Genomic DNA, 20,063 nt, shown 5'->3' on the forward strand with positions numbered 1-20,063 from the left:
AGACCAGTTTCTGAGCCATAACTATTGCCAAGAAACACCAACAATTAACCATTTTAACGATAACTATATATGAAGCCAGTTATTTGGGTGGAAGCAGTTTTGGGGTCGGAAATCGGCTAACGTACAGAGGCGGAGTACGGCAATCTGGCAACGTTGCGTGACTGAGCCCCCCCCCCCCCCCCCTTCACTTGACAGCTGATTCAATCATTATATGCCCATCCTTCTGCTACGTGAACTTAAACTTGAAATGTTACTTTAGTTTTTTTTCCTGTGATTGTCGGTTTAACCCCAAAACTGCTACGTAGTTCTAGTGGTGGTTTGGTATACTTTCAACCATATTGGATTCCATGATCAAACCTGTTTTCTTATATGATTTTGTGTTGAGGGGCAGAGCTTACAAATACCCCTCGAGTGTGATTTTGTCTCACACCGCCGGCGCCATTGGCTGCGTTTGGAAATTTGAATAACTGGAATATTATTCTTGGAAGCCGGGATGAGATTTTACGATACATTGGACAAAAAAATAAAAAAAATAATAAATAAATGATTTTTTTTTTAAATCACTTTACAGACCCTACTTGTGGGGGGTGGGGCAGGGTCTCCTTATGGAATATATACACAGTATAATGTTGCGTAACTGCATGGGTCATTTACTCAACACTTGAATAATAAGAATTTTACTGTATTTTTCCTTTGGTATGTGTTTTCCACCTCATTTCCTCAAATGTACATAATTTACAAAATTAATAATATATGAGAAATCTAAATTTATAGGTTTTAAAGGCACTTGACATGAGAGAGTTTTTGTGTAAAGGGCATCAAAGAAAGGTCTGATTTCCCTGACCTGGGAGGAATCCCTCCATTAATCTCTACCTCAGAGGAGAAAATCTTAATCTTTTCCCACGTCCCCGTCTGGTGGTGTTGGCAGCACAGCGCTGGCTCACAGCCAAACGGTGCCAGGTTTGGGTCCCAGGCCAGGTGGAGACAATATGATCTACTTACATTTTGTAGCCCTGTCCAACAGGCAGGCAATAAATATATAAGTAAGTTGAGGAACTGTGACCTTGATTCCTGGCAGGAATGGCAGGACAAGAGCCTCCTGCAAGGTGAGCTGCATAAAGAAACACAATAGGACAGAATAATTCAAGCCCAAGCTCAATTCCTGTTATCTACAACTACGATGTAGATACACACACACACACACACACACACACACACACACACACACACACCTCAGTACACCTGGCACTTAACAGGTCACATGTAACACAGTACTCCATGTAGGTGAACACTATCCATTGTAAAATACCTATGAAGGTATCATCATGCACATCACAAAACGCACTTCATAAGGGTGCCCTTATTTTTAGAGAGAAGCCGGTCCTGGAGACATAGGATGATAGCAAAAATATAGCTTAAGGACCTAAGGCATAAGGCAGTTTGTGTGAGGCTGAGGGAAGCACCAGTTATTTGGCAGAAGTAAGCAGAACATTATAGATTACAACAAGGTGAATCATGTTGGCATGATAAAATGAAAGGAGAGAAAGATAAATAAGTGACAGAGGAGAGAATGGAAATGCTTTGAAATACACATGAAGGACAATTGAGTGCAAACATCATGTACCAATACAACACTTAAACACTTAACATGTGGATGAGATCACAGCTGCTTACAAGTGACTTTTCCAATAGTGTGAAGCTGAACATAACAATTGCCATGAACAGAGGAGAGACAAGAGGAACAGAGGAGGACTGCCACTAGTGACATACAAAAATCAGATCTTAAATGAGAAGACATTCTTAAGATACTATTAACAAATCATTACATTCGTTTTCTATAATGAAAAGTACAGTGCCTAACGATGGGCTTACTGATGGGTGGGCTTTACTTAAATATTTAGTGTCAACAAACTAAATGGAAGGAATGAGCCAAGTAGAATTATACTGGTTTTCCAGTGCAAAGTTGAGCTTGACAGTGATTGTTATTGCTTGTGGGACACACGGTAAACTGTTTAACAAGTGTCTATTGAGGAGGGAACGGTGCTCATCCAGCATCTTACTATTTAGCTCAGCCATTAAGGAGGGCAGACTAGTGTAAAGGGAGGGCTGAGAGACAAGAAGACTTTGGCACGGCCACATTGGCATGCACACCCAACCAGTGGACCTTGTGTGTGAGTGGTCTGGATGTGGCATTATTTTCTTCTAATGGCATGTTCACAATATTCATCAGTAATTCGTACTGGAAGTAACTGGGCTCCTGTGTGTACTGGACAGAAATGTAGTACACCATACAACCAACTAATCATACTTCAACATTTGCATCTATTAGTTTTATCTATTTAATATGGAAAGCATCATCATGAGTGTAAATGTATGTTAGTCGTGTGGTCATAATTTGGGGATTACTTGTACGTATGCCCTGTTTGGCCAACTGCATTTTCTTATTTTGTTTATTAGCACTAAATGTTAAAGTAAGAACCCTTAAGGTAAAGTTGGGGGCACATGCTATAGCTGTGTGTTGCGTTGGCACTCATCTTGGTCACTTCTGCCCTTGAGCCGGTGGAGGATAATAATCCACTGACCCGGGACAAGGGCAAGTGTGACATCTGGGCTACAACAATTTACCTTCTCCAACTTTCCTCAGATGTCCATTTATTGACCAGCCTAAAAGAGAGGATGAACAGCTGGGTGGGCTGCACATTAACTGCCCAAGCTGGAATCCAACCCAGGCCCACAGCTTCATAGCTAGGCACGCTACAACATTGAGACTCTTAATCCTAAGACTTGTGCAAATGGTATATGCAGAGTCAAATAAGGCATAAGAATAAAGTAAGGATAAATGTGCCTGAAGCAGTAAATACTGATAACCAACTCTGATCAAGTGGTTTTAAACTAGAGAAAGTACGAAAGCATTCAACTCAATCTAAAAAATAGATATATGCAATGTGTGCAAGGAAATGAATCCTCAATGTCATACTAGATTCAATATTATGGAATAAAAAAAAGGATGAACAATGATGAATGAAGCTGAGGCAGGCAGAGTGAACTGTCACTACTCAAGCTACGTCATACACGGAAATGAGAGGCAAGATGAAGATAAAAATATGCCAGTGTTATTTCTGTATGAAAGATGACGAGGCACACCGGCAGGCTAAAAGTAGAGGATGGAGGCCCGTGGCAGGGAGGAGCTGAAACAGACTAGAGCTCCTCGAAGAAGGCAACGCGAGTCTTGGTGGTGCCGGAGCGAGTGCGACGCAAGGTTGAGTATTTTGTTTCCCCTGAACGCAGCTGCTCATGGTACACGGCATCAAGCACAGTCTGGTTCTCCTCCACCTTCAACACCTGGGGAAAAACGTATATTTTTTTTCCATTTTCTATTTCCTATTATCTATCAATCAGCTGTTTTTATAAATATCCAAAGGAGGGAAGAGAGAGAAAATAAGACAAAAAAAACAGCAAACAGTCTTATCTCACCTCAATTTCTGATTTAAGATGCTGTAGCTGCTGCTGGAGGTGGCGGGAGCGCTCCAGGTACTCCCCACGCTCCTTCTCAATCTCTAGGCTGAGCTGATCGACGTCGGTGTCATTGAGTAGGTCGAGGGAAGTGAGGTCATGGGGCCGAGAGTACGAGGGTCCCAAGGCATCTGTGCTTCCTCCGAGGGTGAGGTCAGGCAGGTCTCCGGTTGAGCCAATGGTCATGTGGTGACTGTTGCTGGCCAGACTGAGGGAGAGCAAGATGAACATCAAAGGAGCAAAGGGGAACAAAAGCTTAAGGAAGAAATTGTGGATGAAAGATCATTATCATTATCATCAATAACAAATCCCATTCTTCCACAATGACAATACAGGACATTCCTAAATTCAAGAACAAATTAAAGTGCATTCCAGTTTCAGCAGTTTTTATCTGTCTTTGGTCATGATTAAGGCAAACCAATTCTTTCTTACCCATGGGACATTGAAGTGGAGGCTGCCAGGTGAGGTGTGGAAGAGTGAAGCAGGGAGGAGGTGGCATTGAGGAGGGAGGAGGAGGCATTCAGTGCGGTGGAGTTGGCGGCAGAGTGGCTGATGGAGGCATTGAAGCTCTGTATGAAGGAGCCCAGTTTCTCTTTGGCTTGTTTCTCGGCGATGCGTGCACGGATCAGCTCTTGTTGTAGCCTATCGGACTCTGTCGCTCGCCGCTCCCCTTCCTCCACCAGTGTTGAGACTAGCATCTCCGCCTCTCTCACCTTTCAGGGAAGACGGGATGGTGGCACTATACTTTTTTTTTTTTACAGTAAAGGAAGCAGCTCAAGGGCAAAAATAAATGAAAACAAGTAGGCCCGTTACAAAAAAGCCTGCTTGTTCAAGAGTAAAATGTAACACAAATAGATGAGAGAAATTAGAGTACTTTTTCATTGGAAGAGGAGGCAGATCAAGGGCTACATAAGAAAAATATTACATAGTGCTTGAGAGAAGAGGAGAAAACAGAAGAGAGAGAGAAAGAAAGAGGGAAGGAAGAGGAGAATGTTTTAAGTATGACAATTTGTTAACCTGGTAGCAGCGGGGATCATGTTTCTTAATGGTCCCTCTAAGTGAGAAAAATGAGAAAAAATCACCCCTAACACAAAGCATTTCATAATATATATCAAAGCATTTGTGATCAGATTATGTATCATCTATTTTGGGGGGTTAAAATCATGGCACAAATTTGGCCCGTCGCTGCTACACGGTAAAGCCACAAATTTGGCCCGTTGCTGCTAACGGGTTAAGAGATGAAGACACAGAAAAGGAACTAGAAAGAAAGAAAGATAAATGTATGGAGAAAGGAAATAATACAAAAAGGCAGAGTTAGAAAGATAAGAAAGACATAGAAAGGGAAAAACAGATAAAAAATAGAAGATGAAGGATGAAAGACAAAATAGAATAAGAAAAAGAGAAAATAGGATGTTAGAGAAAGATAAACAACACACTCGCCCACACACACAGACACAGACTCCTTCTCTCTCTCACCTTATGTTCCATCATCATTTTCTCTTCTTGCGTCTTGGCAGAGATCAAGTGAGCACGCTGGCATTCTTGCTCAGCCTCTGAAGCCTTTTGGGTCAACAAAATGCTCTCCTCCTCAGCAATACGCGACTTTTCAACCAGGAGCTCGGCAGTCTCCTCTGATCTGTAGACAAAGTTGAAGGTGGGTTAAAAGAGAGGGCACTGGTTTGAGGAGAAATGTAGTAAAAATGTGTGTGAATGTCAGTGTACAGTTACAGACAAAATTAGATGAAGACACAGAAAAGGAACTTGAAAGAAAGATAAATGTATGGAGAAAGGAAATAATACAAAACGGCAGAGTTAGAAAGATAAGAAAGACATAGAAAGGGAAAAACAGATAAAAAGTAGATCCACCATATTCTAAACCCATTATGACTCTGTAGCCTTTTCTGCATGCCAATTCTTCTCTTCTCCCTTGCCAGGTCACTCCCCACTCCCTTCTCCTTCTTCCTCATTCTCAACTCTTCTCTTACCCCACATGACTTGCTGGGCAGAGAGGGGCAAGTGAGTCACAGAGTTTTGAGTAAGGTGAATCAACACTTGTATCTAGGACTGTACATATGGCTTTTAACCCAGTAGCAGCGGGGATCATGTTTCTTAATGGTCCCTTTAAGCGAGAAAAATGAGAAAAAATCATCACTCACACAAATCATTTCATAATATATATCGAAACATTTGTGATCAGTTTATGTATCATCTATTTTGGGGGGGTTAAATCGTGGCACAAATTTGGCCCGTCGCTGCTACACGGTAAAGCCACAAATTTGGCCCGTCACTGCTACCGGGTTAATCATCCACTTCATTGTGCACTTTACCTCCTGAGAGCATCATTAGCAGCCCTCATCTCCTCTTGGTACTGAAAAAGGCGCTGCTCCAACTCTGCCTTCTGACGCTCCACCTCCTCCCTCAGATGCTTCTCTCGGGCCAGCTTGTCCTTTTCGATCTAGTGAAGGAAGAAGGAAAGATAAGAGGAAGAAGGATATTACCTGTCTCCGTTACCCATCCATTACCCACCTCACACACACATGCTTCTCCTCTTCCCGAGCCCAATACTTACACTTTTTCAACCCTCCCAAGCCTGACATGTTTTCTTCTACCGTCCCCCAACCCACCACACACTTTTCTGCTCACCTTAGTCCAACACACACTTTTTCTACCCTCCTCAGCCCAAATGCACACTTTTTCAATCTTTCCCAGTCCATCACACACTTTTTCTGCTCACCTTAGTCCAACACACACACTTTTTCTACCCTTTTCCGAGCCCAATACACGGCTTTCCTACCCTTCTCAATACAACACACACACTTTTCAGCTCTAACCCAGCCCCTCCCTCTACCCTCTCCAGCCACACTCTTTCTCTACCCTACCCTACTCTACCTTAGCCCAACCCCTCCCTCTTTCTCTACCCTACTCTACCTCAGCCCAACCCCTCCCTCTCCCTCCCCTCCCGAACTCAACACACACACACCTGTCTCCGTCTCTTCTCCTCTCGTGCTGCCGCCTTCATCTGCTGGACCTCTATCGTGTCGGGTTTACGCCGGCGCTTAAACAGGTCGTGGTTGCCGATGCTCAGGTCCAGAATGAGCTTGTTCATGCGCGAGTTCTTGGAGAAAAAGACAAAGTTGGGCGCGGTCTTGTCGGTCGGTCGTATGGTAAACTTGCGGTCGTCTACGCTGATGTTACGGATTTCAGACCACGGGAAGCTGATCTTGGGCTCCAGTTTGTTTTCGCTCTCGTAGACGTTGAGACCCAGTGCGGTTACTCCTGGGAGGGTGAAAGAGTGAGGAGATTAGGCTTAGAGTGTTAAAGGGATAAAAAGTTGGAATTTAAATGTGTAACAGCATCACTCCATTACTATCCCTTTTGCTTTCACCAGCTTTATACTACTACTCTCTACACAAATATATAAAAATTGATAATAAAGAATAAGAAAAAAAATGAATGTATATAAAGCACCACAGCATCATTACAATACCCCGTCCGTTTTAACTAGCACATCATCCATCCCCCTCACCTAGCCACAGCTCAGTTTGCTTCTTGTTGGTGATGTTGAAGTAGTTGACGCCATACATGCCGAGATCTTGTGCTATCTTCAGGTACTCCATCTCTGCCTCGTCCCTTGTCATGCCCTGGTGGTCGGCGTACCATATCCTGATGCGCTCCTCCCACATCTCTGGCGTCATCTGGTATTGGCTGTAAAGAGGAGGAGGAGGATAGTTGATTTCACATGAGCAACTTCCGTAGCATATTTTTCAAGAGTTCTTCTTGGCCTATTATCTATATTTTGAACTGGATTGTAGTGTTAGGGGAGCATACAATAGTGTACTTGCCTAATAGTCCTACACCCTCTATGGAAAACTTTACAACTCACTTGATGACTCTCTGGGGCAGCAGCTCCTCCATGGCTAGTGCCCCACTTTGGTACGTGGCTGGGTCATAGTCACCAAATTTGGCCTGCACGGCATATGAGGCGAGGAGGACTGACATCTCTGGTGGGCAGTAAATGTCCATGCTGAGGATGGACTGTTTGACCTGCAAGGGAGAGACACAAGGTTATAAGACTACAAGAGAGCAAGTCAGCCTCTGAGAACCAGTTACTCATCATCTGTTTCCTTTCCCAAAATCTATGCAAGTTTTGCATTGAAAATATCAATCACGAGTGAGCTAGCGACAGCCACACACCTGCAGGAAGAAGAGGTGCTGGGTCACCTCCTGCACCAGCTCCTCGCTCACGTCCTCGGGATAAAATTTAGCCAGGAAGACGAATGGCACTGGAGATCGCCTTGGAATGTCCTGATCCTGAACCTGGTGATGGAGATGTGACAAAGGTTAAAAAGGTGTTGATAAAAATAATAATAACCTGTGAGAGATATGTTCCTTTTCAGTCACAGGTTACAAAATTAAGAAAATGAGGGATATGCATTCTTAATCCTCATGTTTTGTGGATAATTATAAATTCAAACAACAGCTGCGGTTTAGCTTGTGGTGTCAGTGACTGTTGGAATGTTTAATTTTTAACATGACCTGAACTGGTATATTTTGAATTTTACCGCCAAGCTTCAATCTGTAACCATAAAACTCTCTAATTGATGGGCTCACTGAATACTAAATGTCAACAAGAAAACAACAGGTCCATGACACAGAACACTCATCCCTATCAGCACACCTTCTTCTCCATCTTGAGCCAGGCGAAGTTGTTCTTGGAGTCCTCATACTGAAGGCCAAAGTACCAGGTCTCGCGTAGGCCAATGGTGCGGCTCACCAGCTCAAACAGCTCCCGGCCTGATGCACGCCATGGCAAGCTGAACTCCAGCTCAGCATCCAGTGTTACAATTTTCACTGGAAATGACTTGGAGCTGCGGCCCCAAAACAGCTTCCGCAGGGGCATGGTGGCTGTGGGAAAACAAGATCATAAGAATACTTCAAGTGCTATAAGTACCTGACCTTCTACTGATTAATAAGCTAAAGTGATGATTAACTATGGTAGCGGCTTCTTAATCAACTCAGGCTTAAGGATTTAAGTGACAGAGATGAGCAGCAATACAAGGCACAGTTATAGCAGGTTCCCCTAACTTTACCGTTACCATTTTATCAGAGATCAGAAACCATCCGTAGTGATGAGTTACTATTTTGCAGCGAGAGGTATCTCTCCTAGTGGCACTATGTTATTCTCTATTTGGGTAAGGTGGGATTCTGTTAGTTTATAAATAGACCTGTGGGTTGAGACGGCCCAACAATCAATGCCGCAGTGTTTGTTTTTTGTCCTAATAGCCATGACACAGCTTTCGCCTCAAAAGCAATTTCTGCAATAAATTCACTTAAGCTCTTTCGTAGCTGTTTTCTGGCAAAGAAAGCAAAAAACTATCTGCATGAATAACCATCATTTTTTACCCAAGAATCATTAGTGTGTCTGAAACAGGCTGCTCATGTCTGCTAAACAATCCATGGGAAATATTTAGCAGACATGAGTATCTGTTTCAGCAGCAGTATCAATTTCTTGGTACAGGATGATGTTTTCTTAATGCTTATTGTAATTCATTGGACAGCACTAGTGTGAAGTATCTGAAACAGTGCTCAAGTCTGCCAAATTACAGCCCAGTGCCCGAAAAAGTATGACTTACCCCGCCCTCCATAAATATCAAGACAAAGGAACCATTCACACAAATTGAGGTGCTGCCTTACGTACCAAACGAGCCACCCGCGGTACGGAACACAGGGAATTTAAAAGGATTATTATCTATTTAAAGTGTTCATTGAAGCATTAATTTTTTCCAGGAAAGATTCTCAAAGCTAACCTAACCGCCAGGAAACGTTGAGTTATGAGTCACTGCTGCCCGTTGAAGCCTTTGTTACCAATTTAACCTGATCTCATTATATTAAATAACCCTCTACTTACATAATGTGTCATGTAATTAGGCCTCACCTGCACAGTTATCTCATAGCGGCCAGGTGTGAGGGAGAGGCGGGGAGCAGCACACGTCCCTTCCTCCAAGGTTTGTTTACCACAGGGACCGCGCGGATAAATTAACTGACCCTATAACGTGTATATAAAGACTAATTTCCTGCAAAGATTCTAGCGTTTTGAGTTTGGATGATTATTGTATTTTAAGACTATCAGTGAAGTATTGCTAAAACGCCATAGGGACCAGGGAGCAGGGCCTGAAACCTCAACGGTAAACCACTGCTGACCCTGTACCTTGCCGCTTGTGTGCCAGGCCAGGGGGTCACACGCTCAAACACTGTCCTGCTACCAGTGCCTACCACCCACAGGGCCACTGGGACCTGTTTGAGCTGGTGGGCTGGTTCATTAACAATATTCTTTCAGCTGCATTTGCCCCTAGGTTGTAGTTCATATGTCCAGTCCCTTATGTCTGCTCCTTTGACTACCATTGAATCTTTTTAGTTTCCTGGTGCTACTTACACATGTATCCTTAGTTGTATAATCACACTCTGTACTGCCTGGGGATTGGGATGGCATGCTCCTCCCTATCAATCAACCAATCAATCCTATAACGTGTATATAAAGATATTTCTCCATAAAGATGTATTGAAAACCCCACTAAAAAGGTTCTAGATTTGTCATTTTTAGTAGATAGTCATATTTTAAGGGACTCGAGTCAGCATGGATTTTTATATTTACAGGAAAGGCATCAGCGCTACAACACCAAGTTATGTCTAGCTGAAGCACATTTCCACTGAACCAATGAAGATAACAAGTCAATTCCACTTCTGTAACTATGATTTTTTTTTCTCACTCATCCAACTCTCGCTCAAGCCATTCATTAACTTGTCCCCTTCAGAAAAGATTCAAAAGAATATAGCAAGATGCACACCTCAGACAATCAGTCAATGTTTGTTGCAGGGTAAGACATAAAGGCTGACAAACATTTTCTTATTTATTCACAAGTTAACATGGCAGTAATATTTACACATATATTTATAATTTTAGATATCCAGATTCTAAATACATCCAATCATGAATACCTACTGCTGGTGCATGAATGAGCATAGCCAAGATATATATATAAAACAAAGCAGAAATATTAATACCAAAGAAAACTTGATGAAACATATCTATTACAATATATTAGCTCTAATAAATAAAATATCTCTAATGATAAACTACTGCGACACTTGACATGTATCCAGTAGTCATCAGATAGGCGGGCCAGGTCATCATCAATCTTGTAAGGTCAGCATTCGCCAGTAGAGTCATCAGGTGGGCGGGCCGAGGTCATCATTAGTTTATAGCAAGGTCGTCATCACTTGGTCATCAGGCGTGCGAGTCAGTCATCAATTTGCGGCAAGGTCATAGTTTGGTCATCAGGCGTGCGCGAGTCAAGTCATCATCAGGCGTGCGAGTCGGTCATCAATGTGCGGCAAGGTCATCGTTTGGTCATCAGGCGTGCGCGAGTCAAGTCATCGATTGGTGGTAGGTCATCAGATGTGCAGGTCAGTGTCACCAATTTGTAGCAAGGTCATCACTTCGTCATCAGGAGTGCGCGAGTCAGTCATCCATTAGCGGCAAGGTCATCATCGTTTGGTCAGAATTACTCCACCAGCGCGTCAATGGATGCCGGGATCGTAGCGTTGAGGAATTGTTGGAGTGAGAGGAGCACTTTGCCGTTCCACTCCTCGGTGATCATGTCCGCCGCCTTCTCGCCGATCATGATGGTGGGGGCGTTGGTGTTCCCTGAGGTGACCGCCGGCATGATGGAAGCGTCCACCACCCGCAGCCCCGACACGCCGTACACCCTGCAGAGGAAGAGGAAAGGGAATGTTAGGGACGAGGGGGGAATGGTGAGATGGTAGTGGGAAATTGGGCGTGTATAGCAGTGAAAATGGAATGGGAAACGTTTGGAACCTGAGGACCTGTTTAGCATTGACAGAAGTTCAAACAATAAGAGTGAGGGAAATATAACTGGAAGGAAAATGTGATGTAGGGGGAGGGACTAGAGGAAGGAAGTTTTGAGGGAAGGGGAGAAGTTCAAAGCAATAAGAGTGAGGGAAATATAACTGGAAGGAAAATTAACCTTTATTATGAAATGGGAGGGACCAGAAAGAGGAGTTTCGAGGGATGGAGATGGAAGTAAAGAGAAAGAGGACGTATAAGCAGTGAAGGGAAGGGGGAGAAGTTCAAAGCAATAAGGGTGAGGAAAATATAACTGGAAGGAAAATTAAGCAAGATGATGAAGGGGGAGGGACCAGAGGGAGGAATTTTGAGGGAAGTAGATGGTAGTAAAGGGAAGGGGATAAGTTCAAAGGAAGAAGTGGGAGGAAATAACCGATAGAAGGGGAGGTTCAGTGGAAGAATTCAAGGAAGGGGGCGGCAATGAAGAAAAAGAGCGTATATAACAGCTAAGAGACTGTGCACTCACTACAACGAACAAAAGAATTAGCCAAAGACATCTAAGTGCATTAAGAACTACATCGCTAAGGGCATTGATCTAACTTACTTGAGACTGGGATCCACCACAGCAAAGGTATCAGTTTCGGGTCCCATCTTGCAGGAACCGGCGATGTGGTAACCAGTGGTGGCCATGTGCCTGATGTAGCAGATCCAGTAGTCGTCAGAGAATGGCTCGAGATGGTCGCATCCTGGTAGGGGCTGAAGAGAACCAAAGGGAAGTGTTAGACGGTAAGGAAAGCTATTGTAGGTATGAGGGTGACAGGCGGTGGTTTAGTGGTAATAGTGAGAGAAATGGCAAGCGTATTGATGAGGGTGATAGAAATTGTAAAAAGTATTGGTATAATGAAATCGGCAAAAGGTTTCAGTTGTTGGTCGGAGTGATAGCCTTTGCAACGACCTTGGTATTAGTAATGGTAGTGACGGCAATGGTGACTTTGAAGCTGCAATTGCTCAGTTAATGTATGTGCTTTAAAAAGGGAATAGGAAAAGATACATAAAAAGATATACCTTGGAGTTGAACAGGGCGTCGAAGTTCTCCCTCATGACGGTAGTGTTGCCAACTTGCAGCACGAACTTGATGCCTGGAGAAAAAAAAAGATTAGTTTACACCCAAGTCATGCCTAGACCAACTTACATATACATCAATTACACTCTTACAATCGTAATATATCAATTAAGAAAAAGGACGTATGTAACAGTGAAAGGAAGGGGAAAGAATGCGATACGTTGAAATAAGAAAGGAGGAATTAAACTACGAGTGATATCATAGCGTCATACCTTTAAGCAGGGTCAAGATGTCGTCGGGGTGGCTTAGGTAGTTGGGGTCCACTCTCGGGGGCTGTTTGTAGTCTGTCGATGTGAGCCTCACCGTGCCGCGACTCTTGGGCCTCAGGAGTTCAGGGTAGGCGCTGTATCCCTCCTTGCCCATCACGTTAGCGAAGTAAGGTCCGTAGATCTAGAGGAGACAGGTGTTGTTGAGTATGGGATAGCGCGGAAAAGATAGAAAAAGTATGGAATGAAACTAAAGATAAAATGAAGGTTAAGGAGAATTTAAGAACGGACATGAACGTTTAGGATAGGGGAAAAAAATAGGAGTAAAGAAGAATTAGTGAAACATTAATAACATTCCAACAAAAAAATCAATAGGACGAGTAGGTAAAGCAATCCGACGGCTCCACTTACCTCAGGCCTATAACCAGCGACCAAAGCAGCCTTCCAGCCGTAGTCCAGAGCCAGGGTGAAGGTAGAGAACAGGTGCTGCAGGTCAGGCCACAGTGGCTGGTCCCCTTCTGACTCGGTCCAGGCGAAGACCTCGATTCCAAAGGCGGTGGTGAGAGGACCTGCCAAGGGAAGGGAGGGAAGGTGTTAATGGAAGGGGATGGAAAGCTTAGTTAAAGGATGCTACCTCTTTTTAGGGTTTCGTATCCCCCTTAAAAATGTACTACCACACACCTCCAATTTCATCATACCACAGACAACATAACATATAATCCCAAAGTACACCCATTCCACCCCACCAAGCGGTCCACATACTACCACACCTCACTAATCCGTCATACCACTCAACCACATCCTCATTATACTCGCATACCACATACCAAGCCCCTAAACACCAGTCCGTACACCATATACCCCAAAGTACACATATTCCACCCCCTAACGGTCCATGTACTCCTCATACATTCTTTTCTTTTTATCTATATCGCTTTGCATCGCTTCGTAGGTCCTCCTCTAGTTATTCCTCTGCTTTTCACCCCGTTTACTTTTCAACACAATCAGCACACAACCACCTCTGCCTTTCTGCATCGAGACACACTATTATGTCACGCCCGACGCTCGCCTTACCTTGTCTCTTTTTCTTGAAGTCGAGGAGCACGCTGGGCTTGGTCAGGGACTTGAGGGAGTACGAGGTGCCCTTTCTAGTGGTCCAGGTGAGGCCAGACACACTCACATGGTCGTGGAAGTTTGAACCGACGCCGGGGAGGTCGTGCATGATGGGAATCTGTTGCGTGAGAGTATTAGTAAAGTTGGAAGTGTTGGGAATGGTCAAGAAGAATGAGGAAGGCTAAGGAGTAGATGGTTGATTGCTTAGAAGATTTGACGGAAGTGAGGAACGGGAGGAGAATGAGGAAATGGAGACAGCATGGCGGAACAGTGACCCCATAGGAAAGGCAAGCTGAAGAGGTAGTAGTAGTGGTGGTAGTAGTAGTAGTATATGAGGAAATGGAGACGGCATAGCGGAACAGCGACCCCAAAGGAAAGACAGACGCTGAAGAGGTATAGTAAAAGCAAAAAGTAGTAGTAGTAATACACTACTCACACTTAACCTCACCGACATAATGCACTTCTTTTTATGTCCATACACAAAATATAATCACAATCAGATAAAAAAAAAAGATTAGTCCATATTCTGTCTTTTGACCTTGAATTCTCCTTGACACCTTTCACTTAGCCTGTGTTATTCACCCACCCCCTCAGCTCAAGACTCACCCCGTGGAACGCTAGGTGGTAGGCGGGCCCGACACCAGACAGCATGAGAATTTTGGGAGAGCCGATCGCACCAGCGGACAAGATCACCTCAGACCTGGCAGCCACGGTCGTCAACTGGAAAGGATATTAGGCAGTTGTATTACCTGTGGATATTGTGGTGCTGTGCCGGTTTGATTGTTAAAAGTTTGATTGTGTGCATAAGTAGGGTTGTGGTAAAGATGATAATAGAGAAGAATAGGGTACTGATCAGTTATATAAAGAAGCAAGCGACCTATGAAAATTAATTGGTAGTAGTTCACCTTATTGGTATGTGTCAGAATTAAAATGAAAATACTTTATGTGACTGGGGGGGGCTGTATATCAACACCTAGAGAGCACTATTCTTAAACTAAACTAAACATTAAACACACCAAGCATTATAATAGGTAGTTGGGAGCAAAGAATGGAAACTTAAGACCCTCCAGGAAAACGCTATTCAGTGTAACCAAGGAATATAACAAACAGCTTTACCTTGCCCTTGTGCTCGTAAGCCACACCGATGGCTCGCTTCTCGTCGTTGAATAGCACCTGGAAAAGGAAACGGAAAAAATATAATAAATGCAGTTCCCACTTATGGTATGTCAAGCTGAAACAAAGTAACATATGCATGCGACACCTTCCTCTACCTTCCATTCCTCTGCACTCACCTTAACAACGTGGGCATTAGTAAGCACGTGAAGTTTATTGACGTAGTAGAAGGAAGAGGGATGGAGGTAGGCGTCGGCGGTGGAGGTGCGATACCCCGACTCCGTGGTGACAACGGGCACGGCGAATCCTGTGGCGGGGGTGAGAAAGGGACGTTGTTAAAGCTTCGTGATGTCGATGTGAAGTAAAAGTATTGCTGAAGAAGGTCTAGGGGACGAGTATGTGTTTGTGAGTGCAAGTCCATCACTTACCAATCTGTTCCTTTCCGTTGGGGTTGCCGACGTTGTAGCCCAGCTCGATTCCAGCCTCCAGAATGCCTTGGGACACCGGGGACAGGTACGGGAGGTCCTCGAGAGTGAGCGGCCCGCCCTTGCCATAGTTTGAATCTGTCCAGTGGAAGAGAATTACATGAGATGGTTGTACGTGGTGGACGCTCATGTTCAACCCAAGAGCATACTTTCAATAGGTTTTTCTCTTCTTTTCAGCTTCCTTTACTTTATCTGGGTCATTTATAAAGTTCAGTTTTTATTTTCGCAGGAACACATTATATTAAGAGTAGTTTATTACCCGTTTCTCTATTTTTATAGGTCAGATTAAGAGATTAAAGATACCCTAATTACTAGTATACCTTTCTAAACCATTCCCACTAAAAGAATAATCGACTGAGTAAACACCCTGCTGTATGTCTTCCTGTCTTCTAATGTTGAGGACAGGCGGTGCTAAGCTACTCTGACTCACCTGAATCCAAGTGTCGGGTGCCTTGGTAGTTCTCGGCCTTGAGGAAGTACTTGAGCACATCCTCGTAGCCCCAGCCGGTGTTCCCCATGGTCTCCCACTGGTCGAAGTCCCGCCTGTTGCCTCGCACGTACATGAGCCAGTTGATGCTGGAGGTGCCGCCCAAGGTCTTGCCGGCAGAGAGCTTGTACGACTGAAAGGAAGTTACATTCAAAAGCTGCCCGAATTCCCTCACGAACTTCTCTTAAACACTCATCTCTGCTTTCTTCACAGGAGCAGTGATTAGCTGGCTTTTTTTATATCTATATTTGCCCTTGAGATACTTCCTTTACTGTAAAATACCAAATGCTTCCCTGTGTTAAAATGATATGTTACTCAATATATCGATTTTCCATAACCTCTGCAAGTGTCATTAATCTGCAAATCAGAATATTTTTTTCATAATCTACAGTATATTTATTTATCTTACGCATGATCTGTTTCCTATGACCTCTAGAGCAAGTTCACTTCAAAGCAAAACAAAAATCCCACTAGGCGCTGCTTCGCTTCGAACAAAAGAAAAAAAAGACTAGAAGAGGTCAGTTTCGGATGGAACTTATATTAACCTGACTGTGATTAACTATTACCCTCTCTCTACCTCTACAGCCACTTACATTTTTCTTGAAGCCGCCGAGTCCACTTCTCTGCGGCACCGTGGCGTAGTTCCAATCATAAGACTCCCCCAGCAGGAGAGGCGCCAGCCCAGGGACGGAGGCGGCGACGGGCGGCGGAGCTCCAGCCTCCAGCACCAGCACGGAGTAGCCAGCCTGGGCCAGCCGAGACGCCACCACAGAGCCAGCCGAGCCCGCACCAACTGAGCCACGGGGTGAGAAAAAGGATGTTAGAAGGATATTAGACCAGATGATGAAATGAATTACCTTTGCCATTATTTCTAAGGTGTTACCAATCCGACTTTGTGATTGGTAGTCTTCCTCTATTTTATCTGTCAAGTGTTATGGGTATTTTTTAATGATTCAGGGATGCTGGTTGACTATTTCCTGTAGCCCACCGTGAAAAAGAAAATGGCTGACTGTTCCTTGTATGAATTCAAATAATGTACTGAAATGAGATAGATCGAGACCCTTTCCCCACACCTTTAGTCCTCCCTTCAAATCCTCGCGTCCACTCACCCACTATGAAGTCGTAATCCTGCTGGACGGGGTGCTGTGGTATGGGGGGCAATCCCTCGTGAGCCCCGTAGTAGAGGAAGGAACCGGCCAGAGTCAGCAGCACGGAGACGAACGGGGCCGTCAAGTTGATAACACCCATCTTTCTGAGGGGGATAAAGAAGCTTAATTTTTGTTGCATATGTTAGCAGAAATTATGGTGGTAGTGGTGATTATGGTAGTAGTAGTAGTAGTTTATAGTATAGTATTAGTAGGAGGGAGAAAATAATAATAATAATAATAGTAGTAATAATAGTGATAATGATATGAAGAATGATGATTATGGCTATTTAAAAAAAAGTAAAGGAAACATCCATCTCTTCCTTACACATGCATTCACGTGTATCCCCCACTTCCCTTCTGCGTACGTTAACCTCACTGCTAGACGTGGACGCACACATCCTTGCACCATCCTTTCTCTGCACCATGCACGTTTGGCTAAAGGTATACAAGAACATAGGGGGACTGCAAGAGGCCGAATGGGCTACGAAGGGCAGCTCCAGATTCCACCCCCACTACCACCTGTCTTCTTCGTACATGTAGCTATCACGTCTACTCTTAAAACAAGCTATTGTCCCTGCACTCACTATGTGAGTCTTCCATTCCCCCACCACCCAATTACTAAACCAATGCCTGCTTACATCCATTACTGCGTGTTCTATCCTGCTGGCTAATTCTCAGTACTTTACTTATATCACCTTTGTTGTAACCCTTGACCCATTTGAATACTTATATCAGATCTCCCCGCACTCTTAGTCTTTCTAGTGAAAAGAAGTTGAGATGTTTCAGCCTATCTTGATACAAGACCGTGGGTATACACCACAAATCACTGCCCTTGTACCCCTTTTTCTACACGTTACCTTCACACTAAAGCATGCACGTGTCTGTGGCTATAGGTATACAAATCATAAGTCACTGCCTTTTCCTATACGTTAACACTTCCCTTCACTTTCTAGACACACGGAAACACGACAGACGATTCAACACTATACAGCGCCACTTGCCTTCACTTCCTAGCTTTCACGTGTATGTGGCTATATACAAATCACAAGTCACTGCCCTTTTATCCCCTTTCCTTTAAGATAGACGATTCAACACTTCCTACCATGCACTTGTCTGTAGCTATAGGTATACAAATCACAAGTCACTGCCCTTCTATCTCTTTTCCTATATGCTAACACCACTTTTCCTATACTGTATGCTAACACCACTTTTCCTATATGCTAACACCGAGACATGAAAACACACAAGATAGACGATTCAGCACTTGTCTGTGGCTAAAGGTATACAAATCACAAGTCACTGCCCTTCTATCCCTTTTCCAATACTCCTATGTTAACACTTAGTACCTTCACTTTCTAGATCTAGAGTCACGGAACCACAAGATAGACGATTCAACACTTCCAAGCATGCACGTCTGTCTATAGGTATACAATTCACAATTTCCAATATGTTAACACTTACCTTTAACTTTCTAGAGACACTGCAACACACAAATAGATGCAGCACTAGAGCTTCTGCCCAAGGTTTTGTTCTGGCTGAGGTGTTTCCACTGTCAAGTCCAGAAGCAGAATGACCTACAACGGAACGGGCTGTCCGTCAACGGCTATCCTCCTGTCCCCTGAGGAACCTGATCTGACCAGCCTCACCCCGCCTCGAGCCACACCCCCGCTGACCTGTCCCCGGCGCTCCCTAGAGGTATGGTGAAAGAGGATTAACACTCCCTCCAACACGTGTTCGTTGAGGGTGTGGGCGCTGGGATTAGGGTGGACGGGAATGCAAGGAGTGTGCCCTTTTTTGCTTTTTGTTGTTTCATTGTGTTTGAGGTCACACTTTTAGAGATGTTTTAGATGTAGAAATGGTTGTAAATTAGGGATGTTTTTAATTCAGAGATATTATATTAGAGATGTTCATGATTTAGAGATGGTTTTAGATGTGTTGTTTTTTAATTTAGAGATTTTATTTTTATTTTGGGATGTTATTTTACAGATGTTTTTAATTCAGAGGCGTTTCTATAGATGTTTTTATTTATTTATTCATAGATGTTTTTTTTTAAATTTAGAGATGTTATTTAGATATAGTGTACATTTGTGATAGAGATGCTTTTAATCCAGAGATGTTCCTTTAGAGATAATGTTTTTTATATCTTTTTTTATTTTTTTATTTAGAGATTTTTTTTATTACTTTATAGACAAGTTTTTTTCGACACCTAAAGGCTTTGAAGTTTTACGGAGGCACATTCCTTTTTTTGTCTTATTTTCTTATTCTTTCTTATTTTTTTCTTTCTCCGCTTTCATATATATTTTTTTCTTTGTTAGTTTTTCCTCGCGTTTTTTATCTTTCCTTCTTTCTTCATTAATCCCGTTTTTATTACGCTATTTTTTTCCTTCTCTTCATTAATCCCGTTTTTATTACGCTATTGTTTCTTTCTTCCTTTCTTCATTAATCCCGTTTTTATTACGCTATTTTTTTCCTTCTCTTCATAAATCCCGTTTTTATCACGCTATTTTTTTCCTTCTCTTCATAAATCCCGTTTTTATTACGCTATTTTTTTCCTTCTCTTCATTAATCCCGTTTTTATCACGCAATTTTTTCTTCCTTCTTTTCTTCATTAATCCCGTTTTTATCACGCTATTTTTTCTTCCTTCTTTTCTTCATTAATCCCGTTTTTATCACGCTATTTTTTTCCTTCTCTTCATAAATCCCGTTTTTATTACGCTATTTTTCTTCCTTCTTTTCTTCATTAATCCCGTTTTTATTACGCTATTTTTTTCCTTCTCTTCATAAATCCCGTTTTTATCACGCTATTTTTTTCCTTCTCTTCATTAATCCCGTTTTTATCACGCTATTTTTCTTCCTTCTTTTCTTTATTAATCCCGTTTTTATTACGCTATTTTTTTCCTTCTCTTCATTAATCCCGTTTTTATTACGCTATTTTTTTCCTTCTCTTCATAAATCCCGTTTTTATTACGCTATTTTTTTCCTTCTCTTCATAAATCCCGTTTTTATTACGC

The 20,063-nt window shown here is 43.1% G+C and overlaps 2 protein-coding genes across 5 annotated transcripts in view; both read right to left on the reverse strand.

Annotated features, from left to right (window-relative positions):
* Positions 1 to 661: 661 nt before the first annotated feature.
* On the reverse strand, positions 662 to 9,594 carry LOC126996942 (merlin-like). Its single transcript, XM_050857890.1, has 11 exons — positions 9,449 to 9,594; positions 8,192 to 8,418; positions 7,708 to 7,830; positions 7,397 to 7,557; positions 7,040 to 7,218; positions 6,494 to 6,789; positions 5,841 to 5,968; positions 4,990 to 5,149; positions 3,946 to 4,226; positions 3,475 to 3,721; positions 662 to 3,342 (listed from the first exon to the last, which is right to left on the reverse strand). The coding sequence occupies exons 2-11, from the start codon at positions 8,411 to 8,413 to the stop codon at positions 3,199 to 3,201; spliced, it is 1,941 nt and encodes a 646-aa protein (XP_050713847.1). The 5' UTR covers positions 8,414 to 8,418; positions 9,449 to 9,594; the 3' UTR covers positions 662 to 3,198.
* An 807-nt stretch (positions 9,595 to 10,401) lies between these two features.
* The window catches only part of LOC126996941 (glucose dehydrogenase [FAD, quinone]-like), a 29,704-nt gene continuing 20,042 nt past the window's right edge, over positions 10,402 to 20,063 (reverse strand). For 2 of the 4 annotated variants that reach the window (XM_050857886.1, XM_050857889.1), the window contains exons 2-14: positions 17,014 to 17,156; positions 16,498 to 16,697; positions 15,848 to 16,037; positions 15,361 to 15,495; positions 15,112 to 15,239; positions 14,936 to 14,992; positions 14,426 to 14,539; positions 13,781 to 13,937; positions 13,118 to 13,275; positions 12,713 to 12,890; positions 12,443 to 12,516; positions 11,982 to 12,133; positions 10,402 to 11,280 (exon numbers count right to left, since the gene is read on the reverse strand). In XM_050857886.1, coding sequence (XP_050713843.1) covers positions 11,076 to 11,280; positions 11,982 to 12,133; positions 12,443 to 12,516; positions 12,713 to 12,890; positions 13,118 to 13,275; positions 13,781 to 13,937; positions 14,426 to 14,539; positions 14,936 to 14,992; positions 15,112 to 15,239; positions 15,361 to 15,495; positions 15,848 to 16,037; positions 16,498 to 16,697; positions 17,014 to 17,156 — 1,891 coding nt within the window. In that variant the 3' untranslated portion in view covers positions 10,402 to 11,075. Of the gene's footprint in view, positions 11,281 to 11,981; positions 12,134 to 12,442; positions 12,517 to 12,712; positions 12,891 to 13,117; positions 13,276 to 13,780; positions 13,938 to 14,425; positions 14,540 to 14,935; positions 14,993 to 15,111; positions 15,240 to 15,360; positions 15,496 to 15,847; positions 16,038 to 16,497; positions 16,698 to 17,013; positions 17,157 to 17,377; positions 18,487 to 18,513; positions 18,748 to 20,063 lie in introns of those variants that run through there. The other 2 variants (XM_050857888.1, XM_050857887.1) reach the window with 2 other exon arrangements.

Source organism: Eriocheir sinensis, chromosome 11, assembly GCF_024679095.1.
Source record: "Eriocheir sinensis breed Jianghai 21 chromosome 11, ASM2467909v1, whole genome shotgun sequence".
In the NCBI taxonomy this organism is placed as follows: domain Eukaryota; kingdom Metazoa; phylum Arthropoda; class Malacostraca; order Decapoda; family Varunidae; genus Eriocheir; species Eriocheir sinensis.